The 22,953-nt window shown below is 46.3% G+C and overlaps 1 protein-coding gene across 2 annotated transcripts in view; it reads right to left on the minus strand.

The window, feature by feature from the left end:
• PGBD5 (piggyBac transposable element derived 5) overlaps positions 1 to 15,948 on the minus strand; it is an 81,250-nt gene extending 65,302 nt beyond the window's left edge. For both annotated transcript variants that reach the window (XM_024117078.3, XM_024117077.2), the window contains exon 1: positions 15,627 to 15,948. In XM_024117078.3, coding sequence (XP_023972846.1) covers positions 15,627 to 15,948 — 322 coding nt within the window. The remainder of the gene's footprint in view (positions 1 to 15,626) is intronic.
• Between the last annotated feature and the right edge of the window lie 7,005 nt (positions 15,949 to 22,953).

Below are 22,953 nucleotides of genomic sequence, written 5' to 3' on the forward strand. Positions count from 1 at the left end.
TCGTCTCCTCGGGAAGACGCCAAAATCCATGCACATATCCATGCTCGTATACCAAAATCTGAGGTGCAGACAGAAATTCAGAAATGATTTTGTTATCGTGGAAGAAAAACACACTGTTCCACTGCCACGTTCCCAGTTTTTCCTCCAGGGACTGCAGGACGTAGCAATCGCAGTCGGAAATATTAGAAGTAAAAATTACAAGTGAGGCAACATCTGAAGTTTACTCCTAAAAAATACTCAAAGAATACCTGTAAGCAGTCAACCAAGGTTCAGTTCGTGGGATTTTGCCAATGACATTGCATCACCCCACAGACTGACCAAGTCCTCAAGTCTAGGAGATGAAAAGAAGGTAAGTCTCTACCTTCAAGAGCTACTGTGAGGGAGGAAGGTGCACCGTCACTGGCACAGTCCCTGTGTTGGCAGACACGACCACCTTGCCCCTTCCCCAGCCCAACAGGAAGTGAACACAAGCGTTCACGAGTGCGCAGTGGTGCAACTACGGGTACAGGAAAGCCACCGACAGCTTTTGAGAAATTGCTATTCCTGTACTATCCTGTCAACCTCTAGAATTTTGACATCTAAAATGTTTAGTAAAATATAAATGCTTTTTTAAAAGAGCAAAACTTCAGACTGTATCTTTATCCTAGAAGTTCATTCTACAGTTGGCTTCAGTCCTGCTTTAGGCAAATGTTTACCCGTTTGGACAAAATGGGCAAAAAACGTGAACAAACATTTCTACAATATAGAAATATATGAACGGCCAACAAGCACATGAAAAGATGCTCAACATCACTAATCATTAAGGAAATGCATATCAAAACCACAATGAGATACCACCTCCCACTCATTAGCATGGCTACTACCAAAAAACCAAAAAACGGGACTTCCCTGGCGGTCCAGTGGTTGAGACTTCGCCTTCCAATGCAGGGTGTGTGGGTCTGATCCCTGGTCGGGGAGCTAAGATCCCACATGCCTCACGGCCGAAAAACCAAAACATACAACAGAAGCAATACTGTAACAAACTCAATAAAGACTTTAAAAATGGTCCACATTAAAAAAGAAATCTTAAAAAAAAAAAAAAGTGTTGATGAAGATGTGGAGAAATTGAAACCCACATACACTGCTGGCGGCCACCCACTTTGTAAAACATTTTGTCAGTTCCTCAGAAAGTTAAACAGAGAGTTACCATGCAGCCCAGCAATTCCATTCCTAGCTACATACTCAAGAAAAATGAAAACTATGCCCTCACTAAAACTTGTACATGAAGGTTTTGGCTTTATGCATAGTAGCAAAAAAGTGAAAACAATACAAATGTTCATCAACTGATGCGTAAACAAAATGTGGTATATACATCAGTTCAATGGAATATTATTCAGCCTTTAAAAGGAATGAAATTTTGACACATGCAACAACATGGATGAACCTTGGAAACTTTATGCTAATGGAAAGAAACCAGTCACAAATCACCACATACTGTATGATTTCATTTATATGAAATTTCCAGAACAGGCAAATCTATAGAGACAGAAAGTAAATTAGCCATTGCCTAAGGCTCGGGGTGATGGCTAAAGGTTTCTTTTGGGGATGATGAAAATGTTCTAAAACCGTTTACACAATTGGGAATACATTAGGAGCCACTAAACTGTACACATAAAATGGGTAAATTGTATGGCATGTGAATTATATCTCAATAAAGTTCTTATCCCCCAAATGGAAAGAACTTCCATATTTATTGCATAAAAGAAGAATAAACAACTTGATCAAAACACCAAAAACAGGGAAAAGAGTAAGAAAAAAAAGGGAATTAAATAATATGGAAGGAATAAAATCATGCTTGTTTGTCATCATTTTAAGTGTGTACAGGGACTTCCCTGGTGGTCCAGTGGTTAAGACTTTGCCTTCCAATGCAGGGGGTGCAGGTTTGATCCCTGGTCAGGGAGCTAAGATCCAACATGCCTTGTGGCCAAAAAACCAACACATAAAGAACAGAAGCAATATTGTAAGGAATTCAATAAAGACTTTAAAAATGGTCCATGTTAAAAAAAAAAAAAAATCTTAAAAAAATTTTTAAAAAAACTAAATAAAATGGAAAAAAAAAGTGTGTACAGACTGATTTCTCCAACTAAAGAGTCTATCATGTTGTGTCAAAAATATATATCCATCTATATGCTGTCCGTGAAACACACATAGGGGCAAAAAGGGGTTGGAAAGAATGCACCAGGCAAGGAGATACCTGGCAAATGCAAGGGAGGAGAAAGCAGGAAAGGCAAATTAACAGCCACCAAGCTGGATTTAAAGTTAAAGGTACTAAACAAGATGAAGAGGGACATTATTAAAGGCACAGTTTGGCGGGAAGATATAAAAGGTATAAGTACGCATGCACCAAACAACACGGCAGCTAAAGACTCCTAAAAATGCAAGCATGTGGTAAAAACTCAGCTCTTCAAATGGGAATATCTAGATAGAAAAAAAGAAAAAGAGAGGATAGAGAAACAGACAGACACCCTTACTTCCCTCAAATAAAAAACATACATTTTTTCTTACCTATGTATGCCACGCTTGTAAAGATTAACTCGATATCTGGCAACCAAGAAAACCTTTACAAACCTTTCAAATTAAAGATTTAAAGGACAGCTCTTTGATCACAATCCAATAAAATTAGAATTAAATAATCAGGTAAGAAAAAATCTTAACTACTTAGAAATTAAGAAATATACTCTTAGGTCAAAGAAGAAATCAAAAGGAGGAATGGGAAAAATCTTGAAAGCAGTGGAAAGGATACCAAAACTTACAGAATACACCAGAAGTTATACTCTAAGGATATTTTAGTGTCAAATGCCTTTGATACTAAAGATTTTTTTAAATAAAAAAACATGTACTCATCTAAACCAATTAGAAAAGGACAGCTCGATAAATCAAAAGAAAGAAGTTATAACAAAGATAAATTATTTAATTAAAAAAAATAACAGCAACAAATAAACTCAAAGCTAATTTGTTTTTTTGCAGGGCAGGGCTGCACCAAGCAGCTGGCAGGATCTTAGTTCCCTGACCAGGGCTCGAAACTGGGCCCTCGTCGGTAGAAGCTCGGAGTGCTAACCACTGGACCGCCAGGAAGTCCCTCAAAGCTGATTCTCTGAAAAGATCAATAATACAGAAAAACCTCACATGCCCAATTAAGGGTATGAGGGAGAAGGTGGGTGATGGGGGGAGAGGAAAAGTGGAGAAAGTGAAGGAAGGAGGCGAAGGAGAGGAGGGGCTCGTGGAGAGAGAGGATGTACAAACACAGAAGACCAGGGCTGAGAACAGACACATAAAAGCAAGTGCAGATTACACAAGCAAATCAGAAAGAACCATTTTGCAACACTGCATGGAATTTTACATTAACAAATTTGAAAACCTAGAAGAAATAGATGATTTCCTAGGAAAACATAAATCATCAGAATGATTCAAGACGTGGAAAATTCAGAAGTACCGGGACCAGACAGGTTCACAGCTGAGCTGTATCTAACGCGTAATTCCACCGCTGAATGGCAACAGGCAATTAGACAATAATAAGCCAATTCATTTTATGAAGCTGAGCATTATTTTAATACTCAGACCTGAGAGAGATGAGGGGGGGGAACAATGAACAAATCTGGCTTAGGATGGATTAGCTACAGAAACACTAAACTAATACCAGCAAACAACGGAATTCAGCCATCTATCAAAGAGACCAACTTGGATATATTCCAGGAAAGTAAGGGAATCTCAATACCGGGCAATCAGTGACATCTACTTCATCCATAAATTAAATGTGAATAAAAAATAGGACCACAGCGATAAATGCATTTTGAAAAAAAATGAAGGCATTGGATAAAAGTTTGGCAGCCATTCCTTATAAAAATAGAGTAAGCTAGGAACAGGAGGAAGTTATTGATGAAGTATTCTTGAATGAGAAGAGCATAATACAAAGCTATATGAAGTGAGTCTGTATTTGTTAAACAATGACCCCCAAAACTCCTACACATGATGTATATGCACAAATGTGTTTGCGTATGAGCAACAAGTTGTCAACACGGACTACACAGAGGCAGGCAGTGAGGAGAATTCTAACAAAAAGCAAGTGCAGATTACAAAAGCAAATCAGAAAGAACCATTTTGCAACACTGCATGAAATTTTACATTAACAAATTTGAAAACCTAGAAGAAATAGATGATTTCCTAGGAAAACATAAATCATCAGAATGATTCAAGACGTGGAAAATTCAGAAGTACCGGGACCAGACAGGTTCACAGCTGAGCTGTATCTAACGCGTAATTCCACCGCTGAATGGCAACAGGCAATTAGACAATAATAAGCCAATTCATTTTATGAAGCTGAGCATTATTTTAATACTCAGACCTGAGAGAGATGAGGGGGGGAAACAATGAACAAATCTGGCTTAGGATGGATTAGCTACAGAAACACTAAACTAATACCAGCAAACAACAGAATTCAGCCATCTATCAAAGAGACCAACTTGGATATATTCCAGGAAAGTAAGGGAATCTCAATACCGGGCAATCAGTGACATCTACTTCATCCATAAATTAAATGTGAATAAAAAATAGGACCACAGCGATAAATGCATTTTGAAAAAAAATGAAGGCATTGGATAAAAGTTTGGCAGCCATTCCTTATAAAAATAAAGTAAGCTAGGAACAGGAGGAAGTTATTGATGAAGTATTCTTGAATGAGAAGAGCATAATACAAAGGTATATGAAGTGAGTCTGTATTTGTTAAACAATGACCCCCAAAACTCCTACACATGATGTATATGCACAAATGTGTTTGCGTATGAGCAACAAGTTGTCAACACGGACTACACAGAGGCAGGCAGTGAGGAGAATTCTAACAAAAAAGAGTAAAACAGGATTGCAGTTAAAAACCATGTATGATATTAATGCATGTAAATAAAATTAGATAGTTCATGTGTATAATTTTTAAAAGACTGCACAGTATGAAAACTACCAAGAAAAGAAGTATTCCTTTTCTTTTTAACTCCACAACCATCACTGACTTTTTTATTCCCAGTAACAAGTTTAGGGTAAGATACTCTGTTGTCACTATCACCTTTAGCTGGACTCCTTAATGGAAACGGGAATCGGCTGCGGGTCAGAACTTAGGCACTGTGATCCTTCTATCCAGAGCGATCCCGCTTGCCCAGTTCCTGATCCGATCCCGGGGGAGACACTCTGGAGCAGGTATCTGAGCAAACCATCCTTGGCTTCCCTTGGTGCCGTGTCCCGGTCACATTTACGGGTCTACAGAAGCGCTGGTCCTGGCAGCGCCCACAGCCAGGAAGCCCTTCTTATGACAGCACATACCATACGGGTCACAAGTATTTGAGCACTTCCTGCCTTCAGGGCTGGGCACCATGCTTTCCTTATCCATTTCTCAAGCCCCAGCTGCTGACACAGTGCCTGGCCCATCACAGGCCACATGAATGAAGTGTATTCAAAAGAAGAGACGAAGTCTGAACTCAAGAGCTTTTTTCTTTTGGGGGGCCATTTAACTTTAGTTTTCCAGGCAACTGTACTTAAACGTTTTCCAGCCCTGCCGCCACTAACCTGCTGAGGTGAAAGAATGTTGGCACACCCCAGGGGGCACATGGCTTTGACTGGTCCTTTGGCAGCAGGGACACTGGGAATTGCTCTTAGGAGCCCAGCAAGACAGTGGGGAGGGTATTTCACTGAGTGCCTCCTCTGTCAGACCAGACAGGATCTCGTTGGGTGCCTGGAGCTGCCCTGCAGGAGCCGGCGCTTTGGATGCTGAGCTGGGACAGGTCCCCCTCCCTCCCAACAAAGCATCTCACATAGAGTCTGGGCTGCACCCTGGCAGCCAGCCACTCCAACTTCCCTGATGGAATCTGCCATCTCCCTGAACTTACCCTCATCTTTTCAAAATCTTTCTATTTCTTCTCTGCCAAACTTCTTGAAGACAATGTGTCTATCAATGTGTGACACACAGTGTGAATTTACACTTGCTGATATTTACCTAAAATTCACCTCTTTCAATCCTCACTGGAGTTATATCGCCAATTTCCAATTAGGTAATTTTCCAGATTCCACTGGAATTCTGAATGCATGTCCCCTCAGGTGAAATAACTGTGGTCCAGTTTCTCAGCTAGCCAAGGAAGCCTGATTGGGAATTCTACTGAAATAAAATAGTGTTAAGAGCAAACCAAATGGAACATTTTTATTTACCTCAAACACTGGGGCCCAAGGGAAGCAAGCATCATTACAAGCAGATGAGGAAGAAGGGGTAGATTTTTTCAAATGTGAATTCTGAAGTGAAGGTCTACTCACTCATGGAACCTCAGCATCCTTCCTCAGCACACCCCACTGACACAGCGGGGGTCCCAGGGAAGCTTAAGATACTACTGATTCTCCACTTCCCCAAATGTAGAAGGAGCTCACATAAGCAAGCCCTTCATTAACCACTCTCTAAATGATTCCACTTGTTTCTATTTTTTTCTTCCCAGAAAATTATCCTATATATATCCCAATCCCTTATATTCTCTTTGTAACTCTGTTTTCCAAACTTGAGAAAACAGGTCTCCTCCCTCTCTGGTTCTTCTAAAGTAATTAAATTTTTAATCGCCTTTGCCACAGAAGCTTTTCGGTGGCTCTGAAACAATATTGCATTCACCTACTGGTTTCCTCTCCACCATGTGAAAGAGGATGGGGCCCAGCAGAGGCAAGGACACTAACTGCATCTCACCGATGTCTATCATCTATCTGCCCGTGGAGTCTCTCTCCACATCCAACCTGGGTTCCACCAGCTGAAGGCCCTCGACAGACGGGAGAGGGATCCTGAAGCACCTCACAGGGTGCCACACGACTGAGGGCTGCCAGAGAGGGTGGGGAGGCCAGCTGGGTGGGTTCTGGGGCCTCTCACCCCGGCTTCAAAGAGAGCCCCCTGGTTTTGTCCTGAGGTTCCTGGTTGCTGAAAAGTTTTGAAAACCTTCTATGTAGCACAATATCCATCATGTCCATTTTGGCCACATAGGAACAAAGTAGTTTAAAGGAATGAGAATCAGCTACCTGGAATGAAGCACCAGCTCTGTGCTTTCCCGCATGTCTTTACTGATTCTCAGTGCTGAGCTCCACTGGGTCCCCTGCCCAAGACCGCAGGGCTAGCACTCAGCAGAGCCCAGGCCCTTTACCCTGGGCATGCTCGCTCCCCACCAGAAACTGACCACCAAGCCCCTTTTAAATCCTCTACCACTTCAACACATCAATGTGCAATTAATAATTGCGTCTAGAATACTCCGTGCACATTGCTTACCTGCATCCTCTCACCTGTTCCAAAGTTACAATGGGAACTTCACTGAGAGAATGCAAATAATTCATTTTTTTTTTCTCTAGGCTCTTTTTCTCACAGCTTCCCCTCGTGAATCCTTGCACAGATGACCAGCAAGAGCCCTACTGATTTGAATTCGCTCCCCCCATCCATCTCTTTCCTTCAATATCTGCGCAAACGGGACTCCGCTGGCTGCGGTAAAACCCACCCTTCACCCCATGCCCCTGCCAAATGTATGAGGGAACAAAAAAGAGAGAAGTTCATTTCTTCATAAATTTAGTCCATGACAGATGTGACTGATCCATGGGTGGCTGTGCTCCAAATGGTGATTCAGACACAAGGTCCTCTCATCTGGTGGCCCCAGCGTCTCTGACGTGTGGCCCAGAGGAGCCTCCCTCCTGGCCAGGCCTGAGCATGGGGTCCACACTCTGCCTCATCTTCCATTGCCCAGAACCCAGGCATCGGCCCTTCTCGCTGCACGGGGAGGGGGCTGGGAAATTAAGTGCAGCCAAAGCCTGGGATGAGAGTCAATGGGTGAGACAGATTTGGAGAATGACAATGGTCTTCAACTCAGAGCCCCCTGCAAGGGACTTATTTTTAATTAGTTGATCTGACCTGCATATACCATGGTCCACATTCCTGCTTAAGTATGATGCTTACTTATACCCTAATCAAAGGGACCAGTCCACACTGTGTCACTTAACCTCTCTGTGACTCAGTTTCCTCATGTTAAAAATAGGAAAAATAATAGTCCTGACCTCACAGGGTTGTTATGAGGATTACATAGGTTAGAAAGTGCTCAGGACGCGCTATCTGGCACACAGTAAGTGATATACAGGGTTTGTTAAACAATCAAGGGGTATGCGGGGCTGGCCTACCTGCAACTTCCTAACATAGTCCTGTCTTGGAGGTCTCCAGCTACTAGAAAATGGGCAGGTTGTAGAAGCCCAGGGCTGGCGCGTTCCCCAGAGGCCAACGAGTTCAGTCTTCCATCCGGGATGGAAATCCCTGTTAAACACATCCCAGACTTGCTTCAGTGCCTTCCTGGGAAGGAACTCTTTCCCCATCCACGCTTCCACAATTTAGATGTTAAAAACGCACAGGTCCTTCTAAACATTTATTCACCGATACCAATTCCCACCCCCATTTAAAAAATCTACTTCCGCATCCATCTAGTCTTTTGCTCATTCATTCATCCAACAGAACTTGAGGAATTACCATGTCCTAACCATGACCAAGACATCCAAGGTCTCAGCCCTGGGAAGGAGTTAGCTTATATGGGTGCTAAAAGGGACCAGAGGGAAGACGGTGATTTTAGGTTCTTGGAGGCAGTGACATTTGAACCAAGGCCAGACCAACAAGCAAGGGCTGCTATTCGAGTACTGGGAAGAATATTCCAGGTGAAGGTCTGGCAGGCACAAAGGCTCTGAGATGGACAGATCACGTGGCAAGAGAGTGCTGTAGGACAGGCACCCAAAGGAATGTGGGACAGGAAGGTTAGCAGGCCCTGTGAGGGACCTGGCAATTCCCTTTGGCTTGAAGTGGAAGCCACTGAAAGGTTTTAAGCAGAAAAGTGAGTGGATGAGCTCCGGTTTGTAAAGATCACTCTTCTTCCACAGCCAATGGGAAGAGAGATAGAAGCAGGGGGCGGGGCATCAACAAAACTGGAATCTGGGAATCCCAGCAGATGAAGGCTCCAATGCCTTGACCAATGAGTGATGTTGTCTTGGTTAAAGTTGGAAGCAATGGCAATGATATAAGAAGAGGAAGAATTTGTGGTTCTAATTGTTTTAATAAACTGATTTATTAAATACACACCTAATATTTAGTATGCATTTAATAAATCAAAAAAAGTATGGCCAGACAGTCATACTTCTGTAGTAATTCTTCCTGGAATTCACGAACAAGGGGAAGAAAGTTCTTTATACCACATGCCAATCCAGGCAGAGCGTCCCTTTACATTACAGGATATTTTAAGTATCCTATTGTTCTTGTAGCATGACATTCTCCCTCTCACCCTAAGTTAATATTGATACTATACATCCTTTGGCCATAAAGGTTTTACCACATTGACTCTGGTTATCATTCATATCCCCTCTTCCTTCCTTAAAGAAAAAAACCCCAGTGCCTCTCCACGGATTCCACCCTCTCTAAGCACTTATTTCTCGCCAAACCTGCCAAATTCCCCTCACTGGGGGATCCAGCATTTGCTAGGTAAATCCGTACCCATGCCTGGACTTCAAGTTCAGATTCCAGCTACAGTTTCTTGCAATGGTAACCAGGACAAACATCAAATTTCAAGCCATTTTCACTAAGGCCTCAAGTAAGGATGCTCAGCTCAAGGGAGAGTGGGGCTGCCCTTAGGCAAAGATGGCATACCTTCTTTCCACCTTCCACCCCAACCTTTGCCTAAGTTGCTCCCTTGTTTGAGTTGCCTTTTTCCTTCCTTTTCACCTGATTCATTTTTATTCCTCAAGATGCAGCTTCGGGGCCACCTCTGCCAGAGGATTAGGTGCAACCCAGCTGGATTAGGTGAGGTACCTCTGGAATCCCATCTAAATACAGGTTTACTTTGATCACAGACTCTTACCTCTTTTTCTTCACTTTGTCTCTCCTACTGGACCCCAGGAGACATGCCTTACTTATCGATTTATCCCAGCAGGGTTCAACATGCTTACTGAATGAATACAGGGCACATCTCATACACCACTGGTGCATGTATAAACTGGAAAACCATTTGGCAGTATCTACTACAGCAGTGGTTCTCCGCTGCAGATGACTTTGCTCCCCAAGGGACACCTGGCAGTGCCTGGAGAGAAGTTTGCTTGTCGCGACTAGAGGAAGGCGTGCTGTTGGCCTTCAGCGGGCGGAGGCCAGGAGTGCTGCTGAGCACCCTTCAACGCACAGGACAGCCTCTGCCACAAAGGACCCCCCAGCCCATGGTGTCTACAGCGCCAAGGCTGAAGCGACACACCTATTCTATGACCCAGAGATCCTACTCCTAGGTATATACGCCCCAGGGAAATTATGTATATGTCTATCAAAAACATGCACAAGAATACTGGGAGCAGCTTTATTCATAAAAGCCTGAAAAGAGTCCAAAAGTCCACTGATAGGATAATGGATAACAAACTGTAGTATTTATACAATGGAATCCTACACGTCGAAATAAAAAAGACTATAAAAATAAGACTCAGATAACATGATGAACTAAAGAACCAGACCAAAATGACAGGCAAAATTAATTGATGGTGGTGGAAATCAGAAGAATGGTTACCCCTGGGGGCAGGGAGGTACTAGGTACTGACTGGGAAGGGGCTGGAGGGACTCTACCCTGACCCGGGGAGCTGCAGGGTTGTGCTGCACACGGTGACTCGTGTGCTGTGTGTGTCACACCTCAGTAAGCTTTATTACAGGGAACACTCTCTCAGGGCCACACTACCAGCAGGAATCACACATTGCTTTGCCGCCTTAGAAGCCAGGCTTTCTAATGGACTTTCTGGTACACTGCTGGCCAGGGTGTAAGTAGCTGCATTTCCTGAATGCTATTTCACCAGAGAGATCAAAAATGTTAAAAGGTACAAAATCCTTATTCAATTCTGTTTTGATCACTTTATGCTAAGGAATATATTAAAGGTGAGCACACAAACTTAAACTTCAAGAATATTTATCACAGCATAAAAATATAAATATATATATGTAAACAGGGAGGGGGGCAATGAACCCAATGCCCACCCAAAGGGAAGTGATTCATTAAAACGACACTTTAAAATTTAAATGGAAAATGTTTACAATATATTAATTAGAACTAAAAAGCAGGTCACCCGATAATACGTAACCTAAGATCTATAAAGGGTACACTCAATGTGCTAACTGTGATTATCTCTGAGTAACGGGAGATTATGGGATTTCTTTAAATTTTATCATTTTTCTTTTTGGTTTTTTTCCTAAAATGAACATATATTACTCGTTAATAAGAAAAAAATATACACTCACAGCTCTTAAAAATAAAGGTGAGTGTTAGACTGTAAAACTGAGCACTAGACCACACTAAACTCCCAGGGTGCTGGTATAGTCAAAGCCCTGCTCCCCGCAGAGGAGCTCTGACCTCCCATTACCATGGCTCAGGGGAGCAGGGATTAAATCAGAAGCTAGATAAAATCCCAGGTCTTCTGTTTCAGTCCCCGGCTGTGGGACTGCAATCCCACTGAAATACACAAATCCATACCTGCATTAAGCCTCACAGGACTATATATGCTTCCAGAAAAGGGAACGGCAAATCCACGTATAAATATGAAAACCAATATAAATATTTTTGACTGGAAAAAATTCTAGGTGAAAAACAAACAAACAAACAAAAATATCCAACCCACTACCTTTCCTGAATTATCAAGTCTGAGCAGTTAGACGGTGGTGACCACTTAACCAAGGTAATCTCATTACCCCCAGACTTTGGCAGAAAAGCCCCATCTGTCTTTCTCTGTAAAGTGGAGAACTTCTCCCACACAGAGTACCTGTGACGATTCAGTGCGATGATGCATGAAAAAGCAAGTTACAGATGCAGACTGTGGGTTATTATCCTCCTCGTGAGCTCAAGTTTCCCCACCACAGGAAAAGACTCCTAGGAAAAGAGCAAAACACCCCTGCCAGGAAGCTCCCTTCTCCGAATCCTGCGTGGCTCGCATGCGCTTGAGTATTAGGTAGCACAGCATGAGATTTATCTCATAGCTCACCATGATCTGAGTTCCCCCCGGAGCCACAGAGCTACAGGTGGGAGCAGCTTGCTTACCTGACACCAGAGGGGCCCAGTATCTTAGCTGACGAATCCCATTACAGTAGAAGGTCTCGGTTTAATTCTGGTTTTAAGAGAAAGATGCTTCTCTTCTTCCTTGTTAGTCAAAGACTCTAAACCAAATAAACCAACAACAAACTCTAAAGATAAAACATTTCACAGTGTTAATTATCAATGCCATACGTTCCTCCCCAGCTTCTCAAGGTCACACCTCCCCACTGCATGATGACAGAGGGTGGCTGACATGGGACATGGGAAGACAACTCCTGTGAAGTCCAAGCTCTCATGGAAAGAGCAAATAGCTCAGATCCCAGCCTGCCACGACAAAGGACCCACAAAGCCAAACAGAAGAAGCCCCCGAGCATCTGTGAATCTGCCTGTTCCTTCGCCTCCTCAGAAAGAACGAATCACAAGCCTGCTCAGAAAGGGCAGGAGCTCCCAAAGCAGCTGAATTTCATGCTGTTTCCGAAGAGTGAGCTTGCATGCTGTGCTGGTTATTTGCACGGTGGGCAGACGAGGCTGACAGCTTGAGGGGGCTATTTTAGGGGGATACCCTGCGAGTCTGGTTAGAAGACAGTCCTGGGCCCTGAGCTCCCAGTAACCACTTTCTGCTCCCAGGCAGACCCTCCATCCACCAGGGGTTAAAATAATCCACACAGGGTCTTTGTATTTAAATCATCCCAAGGGGACCCAGCGGGAGGAGAGAGAAGGGAAGGGGGTGAGAGAGAGGACCTCCCCACCCATAAGTGCACTTCTGTAGAGCCTGATCCAGGGAGCTAAATACACTGAAAAAAAACAGAAGGAACAGGCTGAGAAGACAACCTTAACCACAGAAATGCCTCCTCCTCCCTCCCCTCCTCCGGGGCATCAAATGTCTCCCTACTGTGTACTCTCCCTCCCACAACCGGACAAAGGCAGCACTGAATGCAGATCAAAGGCGGCTCTGAATGCAGATCAAAGGCACAGTGGTGCCCAGTGTCTCTCTCCTACACAGGGACTCTCTGAAAAGGGTTCCAGGTCATCAAGAGGGCTCCCAGACAGCGGTCATAACCTCTTTCTGATAGAAGAAACCAGGCTCAGCACAAGCGATAATGCATTTTCACTTAAGACAGTCACATGCACACACGCCTATTTCCATACAGACGCCTACGTGGTTTTTCACAGCAGGAGGCAGGCAGGAAGCCTGTTCCATGAGTCTAGAATCCTTTGCTTTCCTCATCTGATTCTAGCAGCAACAGCCATTTCCATTAGGGGTTTTCTTTGATGAGGGCTGATTACAGATCAAAATGCCACCCTCTGGCTTGGTCTCCTTGCCACCGTACCAGCCCAGTGAGATCCATCAACAAACTGGGAAACAAAGATGGAGGGAGGTGCAGGCTGCGTTCCTTAAAAGTGGGGAGCACACTCTGGCTGGAGCGTCTGAGCAACTGGACTTGGTAAACTTTGCAGGCTGACCCTTCTTTGCTCAGGGCGTCCAGGATGCAGCTCTCAAGCCTCTTAACACACTTTTCTCTCTCCGCACCAGTAAGGCACAAGGATCTTCTCTCACCAGCAGCGTATTTCTGCACCTATTTTCAGCCCCCGTAAACCCTATTCCATTGTTTCAGGGGACCTGAATTCTTACTTAATAAACCATCAATCTAATCCCCCCACGTTACCCCAAATTCCCTCAGGGAGAAGGTGCTGAAAGGAAGAAGAAAGTTCTTAATTAGGGCTGTGCTCTTACACAAAATAGGAAAGCAAAACTAGGTATAAATATACCATCAAATAACCACTAAGGTCTTTGGTTATAGTGCTTGAGGGCGATTCTCAGGTCCAGGTGTGAACTCAGTGGACATGTGAAGGAAGGAGAATTTGAACCTAACGCCAACTGACACACGATACTGCTCTTCGTGACCGTTTGTACTGCAGTGGCTAAACTGCTCTGCTGCAGAACTTCTCCCATTTATAGGTTACTAAGAAACATAATATTTCTTTAAAATTTCAGTGTGTTCTGCCTCCTCAAACCAGCATACTCATGAATCTTATTCATAACCAGGCTGAACCCAACACAATTTCCCTGTTTTCCCCTGAGACAGGGGAAACGCCGCATCCTCCCAAGCAGACACGCATCACAAGTGTTCCAAGATCAAAAACTGCATCACAGACACTCACTGCACAAAGCCTGCCAAACCAGGGCTCTGGGTAGGTACAAATTCTTAAGAGCCGATATGAAAAACAGCTGTCTGGGGCTGGAAGACTTTATGACGTTTTGGAAAATATGGGGTGGTGGTGGTAAAAGGATTATACAGAGTGATGTGACTGAAAACTCCCACACTCTTAATCAAAGCCCAGATAAGAACCTGCTTTTAAATGTACCCACCTCCAACACTGCACAGCTAACCTGGACTCTGGAAGCCCAGCTGTAGCTTAGCATATCCACACTGCAGCCTGACTGCTGGAGGCTTGCAGATCACTCCCTGCTGAGAGTCCAGCCAGCCCTGCCAGCAGGCTGCAGCCTGATGTCCTGATCCGAGTCCAGGCACCAGCCAGGGGTCCCTTGGTCCTGTCCTCCTATGGGCTGTGTTCCCGACCGGTCGAACAATAATCGGGGAGAGCCACAGGGAAAGCCGCATCTCACCCAGCATCATGCCCACCGCGGCCACTCCCTGGTCGTCAGCATCACCGGCTGCCTGCCATTCCACCCATGAAAACAGTGTGCAGAAACCAGGGGCTGCCAGGGAAGGCGGCGCAGAGCAAGAAACAAAAGCATCAGAGGACAAGTGCAAATGGCTGGCCTCCACCTCCGGGAGACGGCAGAGACTGCTGAGCTTCCGCGGGGAAAGTGGAGATATTTTCAAACCACCTCCCAAGAAAAGAGGCAGCAAAGAGGACCTCAAGCAGCCAGAGCTGCCAGCCCTTCTCCAGGTATCAGGGGCTGGTCTGTGACCGTAACAGTAAGCAGGACACACGTGAAAGTGCCTTCCGGTGCAAAAGCATACGCCTTAATGCTGCCCAACTGGTCCTTTCACTCTTCCCTGTTTTTCCCAAGAGATCCTCAAAGGCACGGACACGGAAAGTTTCTCAGATTAACTGCAGAAAACTAAAGCCCAGTGAAGACGCCATGGGTGGCCTCTCTCAGCCCTCCCAGGGCCTCGCTCCAACCGCTACCTGCCCCACCCCTGGCGCCCGGGTAAGGCTTGCTCTGGGGCCAGCAACGCAAAATGACTCCCCCGCCCCAAGACACGCCAGGTTTTCAGGATCCTCTCAACTAGGAGAGCCTAACTCTGACCCAGCCCCCAGGGGCGAGTGGCTTCTGGTGCGGGACGCGGGGAGGCTCCCAGCACGTGAAGGTACACTCCCCCGTGCTGCCGCGGCCTCGCCTCATCCTGTCCACCCACGAGGAACTCGGCGGAGCCCCGGCACGCTGCCGCAGCCTCGCGTGTTTCCTGAAACGCACAGCTGCCACCCGCAACCCGACCCGCGGAGCGTCGGGAATTCTCGCGCCCCCGCCCCCCGGCCGCGCCTTACCGCCGGTGCCCTCGAAGCGCGGGGCCGGGCGGTCCCGCAGCGTGGCGCTCCAGCCCGCGCCAGCCTCGTCGTCCTCCGACTCCTGCGCGGCGGCGGGGGCGCCGGGGCCCCGCGCGGGGCTGGGGCGCTCGGCTTCGTCGTCCGAGGAGCCGGCCGAGGAGGAGCGCGAGGCGGCCGACGTGCTGTAGAAGGGGTTCCCGCTGCTGTCCGGGCCCGACTCGCCGAACACGTCGTCCGAGATGTGCAGGCTCTCGTAGCGCGCGCGGGCCGCCTCGAGCAGCGCCGGCGCCCTCCTCCGCGCGCCCCCGCCGCCCTCGGCCATGGCCCCGGCCGCCGCCCGCGCGCCGGCCCCCCACAGCGCCTCCCAGCCGCACGCGCCGGGCCCCGGGCCCGCGCCGCGGCCCGCCGTCCCCCACCAGCGCAGCCCGCAGCACAGCGCCCGCCGCCCCGCGCCCGGCCGGCCCGCCGTCTTGGCCACCTCGGGCCCAGCGCCCGGGGAAGCGCCTCGGAGCTCGGGCGCCGCGGGCTGCGGGCCGCGGCGGGAGGCAGGGGTTGCGGCCCGGACCAGGCGCCGCCGCTCCCGTCGCCGCTGCGTCTCCTCGGCGCCCGCCGCGTCGCCGCGCGCCCTCCACGCGGCGGCCACCCGCGCTCGCCGGCCGACCTTCCCGGGCGCGAGCCAGCAGAGGCGGGCCCCGCCTCCTCGCGCCTCCAGCCTGCCGGCCAATGGGGAGCCAGACCCGGGCCGGGCGGGAGGGGCTGGGCGGGCCCTGAGCCGGGAACGCCCCCTTCCGCCCCACCGGGGCGGGGCGAGGCGAGTGGGAGAGGCGAGGGCCAGGGGAGGCGGGCAGGGGGCGGGCAGGAGGCAGGCGGCGGCTCCGGCCAGTCCCCTCGCCTGTCGGGACGCGCCGCCCGGGACGGCCACCGCAGGCCCTTCGCCGCCCCTCGGGGAAAAGGGAGGAACCAAGTGGGTGTGAGGGGGATGCAGTGTGCTCTTCCGCCGCCCGAGCCCGCTGACGGTGCGCGGACCCTCCGCGCTCACGTTGCCTTCCGCAGTCTGCGCCCTGCGCCGGGCGCCGGGGAACTGTCCGCCCCGGTGGTTCTGAATCAGGCGCTGCGGAAACGCTCCAGGTAGGCGGAGGGTGTCACAATTTCTCGGCTGCTTCTGCTTCTACTGCTGCCCGTGGGTCACGGCGGGCTGCGCCGCTTGCTCCTATAAATACAAGGGCTGTCCGGCTTCCGGGAACCTTGCTGCGATTAGGAGCCGGCCTCACCGGTCCATTTATGGGGTCAGTCTCCCTTCGTACCCCTGTAATTTGAGGGTGGCGGCATCTGCAGTCAGGTAGATAGTCATTAGTCATCGTCTTTGACGTTTGACATCTTTTAAATTCAACATATTCATTACCACCAAAATATTGATTACTCTAACACCGCTATTTCAGTATCTCCTTCCCTCAGACATTTGACACACTCGTCTGTTAAAATATAGCACAGTCACCCGGGCTTCAGGGCTCTGATAAATAGAACAGAAAGGTTCCAACTGCCCCTCTTCCATGGACAGGAGTGTGTGGCGGTCATCCTGTTGATGGTGGTATATAGGATCCGTCTGTCTTGTCTTCTTGCACCCCCTCTCCCTCCCACAAATAGTGCAATAAGTCACATTGATGTTAATTGGGTCATAAAGTCACTATCACTCTGAAATAAAATAAATCCACAGCAATGTGACGGCTTACATATCCTACTGGGTATTAGCTAAATAATTACACAAAATGGAAAGGCATGTTGCTACTTCTAAGCAGGCATAAAGGATAAAGATGTGGGGACCATTCTGCCATCAACTGAGGTCAGCTCTGTCAGGCAGGCAATTTCTGTTCCTGACGTCTCTTCCCAGCCCCCGTGTTTCCTCCTCCCAAACCAGAGCCACTGTACAGGCAGAACTTCATGAAGGGATTCGCATAACATGGCTTGCTATATGGATTGACTGATAAATGAGAAGTGTTTGCAAAGCATTTCAACCCCCTTGGAAAAATTATGCCACAGAAAAGAACTGATTTCCAACATATCTGTATACTGTGCCAACCAGCCAGAGAGTTTGAAGAGGGTATGTACAGGTCCTCAGGCTTACCACAAAGGGTCATGTGAAGCATAGACCGAAGATGCAAGGAGCAAAATAAGACTCCATACCTCGAGTACAAATCCTGCAATTAGAAATTGTGTAAGACTCCTGTCAGATTTCATGTTATCTATTAAAAATAATTGAATAGGATCCAGAGGGGTGGATTCTATAGGAAAGAATTCCTCCTTCTCTTCTTCAGGTAGCCAGTGAAAGAGTCAGCAGCTAAGGCAAGTGTGTGTTTTTAAAACAATGGATTGCTTTGCTACCCCTAGGAAGCACAGAACAGAGCAAGCAGTGAGAGTCACAAGGATGGACACAGCCTTCCACTGTCCTTAATTGGCATTTGTATGGTACTAATCCCAAGGAAATGCCAGGCCTTTGTGCATTCCTGAGCTCAAAGTGCTTGTAGCTGACACAGCATGTAACAATGGGAAGAGGATTATTTGCCCACAAAAGACTGGAAAATCAAATTGTTACCCCACAGCTTGTCAAATAAAAATTAGATGACTATTCCTGTTTAGAATCAATGTTTAGCATGTTACTTTGTTTAACCCAGTAAAGTAAAAACCTAGAAAAGTAAAAATATTCCAACCTTTAAAGACAGTGGCTGCTTCTCATCGTGGAGGGAAGAGAGGAAAGGAAGAAAACAATTGGAAAACAAAAGGCAAAAAAACTTTCCCATCTGCCTGGCAACTTCCTACTTGATGCTACCATGACGATTCTACATCATTAACTTTTTTTTTTAACCCCACATTTATTTATTTATTTTTATTTTTGGCTGGGTTGGGACTTCGTTTCTGTGCGAGGGCTTTGTCTAGTTGTGGCAAGCGGGGGCCACTCTTCATCGCGGTGCGCGGGGCTCTCACTATCGCGGCCTCTCTTGTTGCGGAGCACAGGCTCCAGACGCGCAGGCTCAGTAGTTGTGGCTCACGGGCCTAGTTGCTCCGCGGCATGTGGGATCCTCCCAGACCAGAGCTCGAACCCGTGTACCCTGCATTAGCAGGCAGATTCTCAACCACTGCGCCACCAGGGAAGCCCTACATCATTAACTTTTATAAGTAACATATTTGTGAGGATAATTACAGAACTAATGCGACACTAAGATCTTTTAATTTTGAGTCATTTGAAAACATCTTACAAATAATATAACTTTGTAATATAATTAAGTAATTTTAGGTTAATATTGACCTTTTGGTTTATAGTCTTCTCAAAGAGCTCCAGGTAGCAAAAGCAATTCATTTGTGTAGGAGATTCCTTAGGGTTTGTTAAACCAGTGGTTCGTACTTTTATGTACCTAGGGCTAGTAGATGTATTTCATTGAGTCTAGGCCTCCTTTCATGGTATAGTACACTTTTGTTGTATGTATCACCACGAAAGAAAAAATGCTACCATTTAAACTATGTTACAGTGTTTTCTTTTCCCTAATTTAAATTTAAACGTATCAAAAACACCTCTTTGATAATTTTTTATAGTATCAAATCTAAATACAGATACAGATTTTTATCATGTAGCACTCTAATGAGCACATAAAAATATGTTAAAATAATTGGTTAGCATTTTCCTAAAACTTCACCTCACTAGTCTTACTTACTTTCTCACCGAGAGTTTTCAATGCTCAGGTTTTCCCCACGGTATGTTTCTCTGAGACACCCAGAGCCTCTGTCACACCACACTTCTTATAGAAGTGCCCTGAGGTCATCCAAGTTGCTGCCCTCTGTTCTGCATGGCTTAACGCTGGTATTTGTTTGCTTGTCTTATCCAAGGTTTTCATACAATAACCAGCTTTATTTTCCTTCTTTAATTGGTCATCGAAAGGTCCTCGGCCTAAGGTACCGAGGGGAATAGACAGCCAGGCGTGCCCTGGAATGGTAATCTTGCTGACACAGTCTCAGGCTACGTAGGAATTCCCACTTGCCCACCACCAACTACAAGACGATTCCTGATGTTTGAGATGTGAAATGTGAGAGAGAGAGAGAAAAAAAATAGTGGGTATCTTAGAATAATAAAATATGGTGTATATTTCTTCCTGTCGGTACTTTGACCATTTTTATTTTGCAAATGGCCAAGCTGCTGCAGGGAATGGAAACGCACCAGAGACTGGCCTGGCCAGCCCCAGACTGCACAGGCCAAGTCAGGCTTGGGAAGTCTGTGTGTTGCTGGGTCACCGTGGGCAGAGAAGGCAGAGATGGAGTCGGGGCAGCTGCTGCCTCTCCCCACATTGCCTTCGTCACCCCAAAGGAGGGGGCTAGAGCTGAAAAGTTGCTCCTGGAACCGAGAGGAAGGAAGAGCCACAGCTGCTGAACCATGGCCAGTATGTGGGGGGAGGAGGTTGAAGGCAAGTGTATGTGGCAAGGTGTGACTATTGGGGTCATATCTGACATAGGGACCTAAGGATTAACCTTGCTCAAAATGATTTTATACGAAGAATTTATCTAGGAGTCAACCCAAAGAGGCAGAGAAAGAATGATATAGGGTAACACTATAGGAAACTATGGGGAAAAAAATCCCTTTCTGGGATTGAGATGCCCTGGCATTTCCATTGCTTGCTTGCTTGATTGACTGATTGAGTGACTGATTCATTTACTAATTCATCAAAAATGTACTGAGTACCTACTATGGGCCAAGCCCTCTTCTAAGCACTGAGAATAAATCAGAAAAAAAAAATCTGTTTTTATAGCACTTACATTCAAGTAGAGGGGGAGAAGAGAAACAAATAAACAAATAAATATGTAATACGTCAGTTGTTAATAAGGGGTAAAAAGTAGAGGGACAGAGATCATGGTGATTGTGGTGGTGGTGATAATGGTGTGTGTGTGTGTGTGTGTGTGTGTGTGTGTGTGTGTGTGTGTGTGTGGTGGCAGACATTGCTCTGGTAGAAGACACTGGGGCATATCCTTGAGAGAGCAAGTCCAGTGCATTCAGGAAGAGGACACAAGTGCAAAGTCCCCGAGGTGGGTGAACGCTGGGTGAACGCTAGCTGTACTCAGTGAGCAGTAAGGAGCCTGGTGCAGCTGAGGCAGAGAGCGCTGAGGGAGGTGTAGGAGATGAAGCTGCAGAGGAAGTTGGCTGTTAAATCTTGCAAGACTGGATTTTGAGTGAAATGGGGAGCCACTGGCGAGCTGAAAGCAGAGGAGTAACAAGATCTGACTTGTATTTTAAATGGATCGCTCTAGCTGCTGAGTGGAAAATAAACAGGAGCAGAGCAAAGATGGAATCTGGAAGACCAGTTAGGACACCACTGCAATAGTCCAAGACGTATAAAAAGGGTGTTATGGAACAGGGTGGTAGTGATGGAGGTGATGAGAACTGCTCAGACTGAGAATATACTTTGGAGGTAGAACCCACAGCTTTTACAGAAGAGTTAAAAGCGGACAGTGAAAGAGATGAGTCGAGAATGATTCCATAGTTTTTTACTTGAGCTACTGCAAGAGCGGCAGGATTGGAGGAAACGAATAAGAACTTGGTTTTGAACATGTTGGATTTAACACATCTAAGTGGATCTGGAAAGCAGGCAGTTGAAGAGAGGAATCTGGAATTCAAGGCTCAGGCCTGGACTGGAGCTAGAAATGTGGGCGTCATCAGTAGGTCGATGGTAGATACTGGACAAGATCACCCAAGGATGATTAGGAAGTCTGAGGGGCACACTCACATTTATTTATTTATTTAAGCTTTGCATTTTTTTGTATTTTATTATTTTTTAAAATTAATTTTTATTGGAGTAGAGTTGCTTTACAATGTTGTGTTAGTTTCTACTGCACAGCAAAATGAATCAGCCATACACATACATTTATGCCCTCCCTTTTGGACTTCCTTCTTATTCAGGTCACCACAAGTGCATCAAGTAGAGTCCCCTGTGGTATACAGTATGTTCTCATGAGTTATCTATTTTATACATAGTATCAATAGTGTATATGTGTCAATCCCAAGCTCCCACACACTCATATTTAGACATGAGGGAAATGAGAAGAAACCACCAAAGGAGACTGAGAATTCAGAAACCTGAGACAAAGCAAAGTTTTAGAGGTTAAGCCTGTATTCTGAGGAAGGTGTAACTGTCAAATGCTGCTGAGAGATCTAGTAAGATGAGGGCTGAGAATTAGTCACTGGGTTTGACAACGAGGGGATGAAACTGTGATTGGAGTGGATTTCAGAAAATGAGAGAAGAAATTTGGGTATTGAGTAAAGACAAAGTTTGAGGAATTTTGCTGCAAAGAGAGGAGAGAAAAGGGAGGTGGCAAAGGCGGTTTTGGGATTGGAGAAGAGATTTCTTAAAATCAAGAGAAGTTTGAACAGTTGTGGACATGATTCAGTAGAAAGGATACAAGGGAGATGCTGGAGAGAGAGAGAGCAGTGACTAAACGAAGCCCTCGGTTGCTCAAATGGTGATGGGCTGGAATGCAGAAGCGGAGAGGTTGGTCTTCTCTCAGAAGGAAGTGAAGGCCCCATGCAGGTAGATTTGGTGAGAGTCTGTGGGTGTTGCTTCCTTACTGATTGGATTTCCTCAGTGCAGTCATCAGAAGGGTGATCAGTTGTGTCTGAGGAAAGGGTTGGTCCTCAATCTTGGCTGTACACGAGAGTCACCTGGAGAATTTTAAAAGCACATTCATAGCAAGGCCCCCTGTTCCATCTACACAATTAAATCAGATTTTCTGGAGGTGGAGCCTGGGCACTGGTGCTTTTTACAGGCTTCCAGGTGATTCAAAGTTGCGGCCAGAGTTGAGGATCCCACGGTTAGGGGTTTGAGGAAAGAAGGTGTGAAATGGTTCTCCAGGGGCACGGGGACTCAGTCGACTAGAGATATACAGTTGGATTTGTGGTCGAGAATTTACTGTGAAACCTGCCAGCACGGTTGTATTTTTCTCCAACTATGTTCAGCTGCCAGGAAGAGACAACGGGGTTGACAGACTGTTGGGTTTTACCCAGGTGGGATTTTGCCAGGTGTGTGTGATGGAGGGTGACAGCACAAGAGAGTGATTTCAATGACAGACCTGGAATCTATCAAGTGAGAATTTGGGGAAAGATTAAGGGACATTAAAAAGGAGTTGGGTAAATGGCTTTTTAATCACAGGAATTTTTTTCTCTTCTGAGTGGTTTAGATCATTAATATTTCCACAAAATAATTTAAGGCAGCTAGTCCCCTGCAAAGCATCACAAACAACTCTGATCAGTGTTTCCACCTACCTTTTATTCCCAGGGTTTGAAATAAATTTTTTT

The sequence above is a fragment of the Physeter macrocephalus genome, chromosome 20 (genome assembly GCF_002837175.3).
Source record: "Physeter macrocephalus isolate SW-GA chromosome 20, ASM283717v5, whole genome shotgun sequence".
NCBI classification, from domain to species: domain Eukaryota; kingdom Metazoa; phylum Chordata; class Mammalia; order Artiodactyla; family Physeteridae; genus Physeter; species Physeter macrocephalus.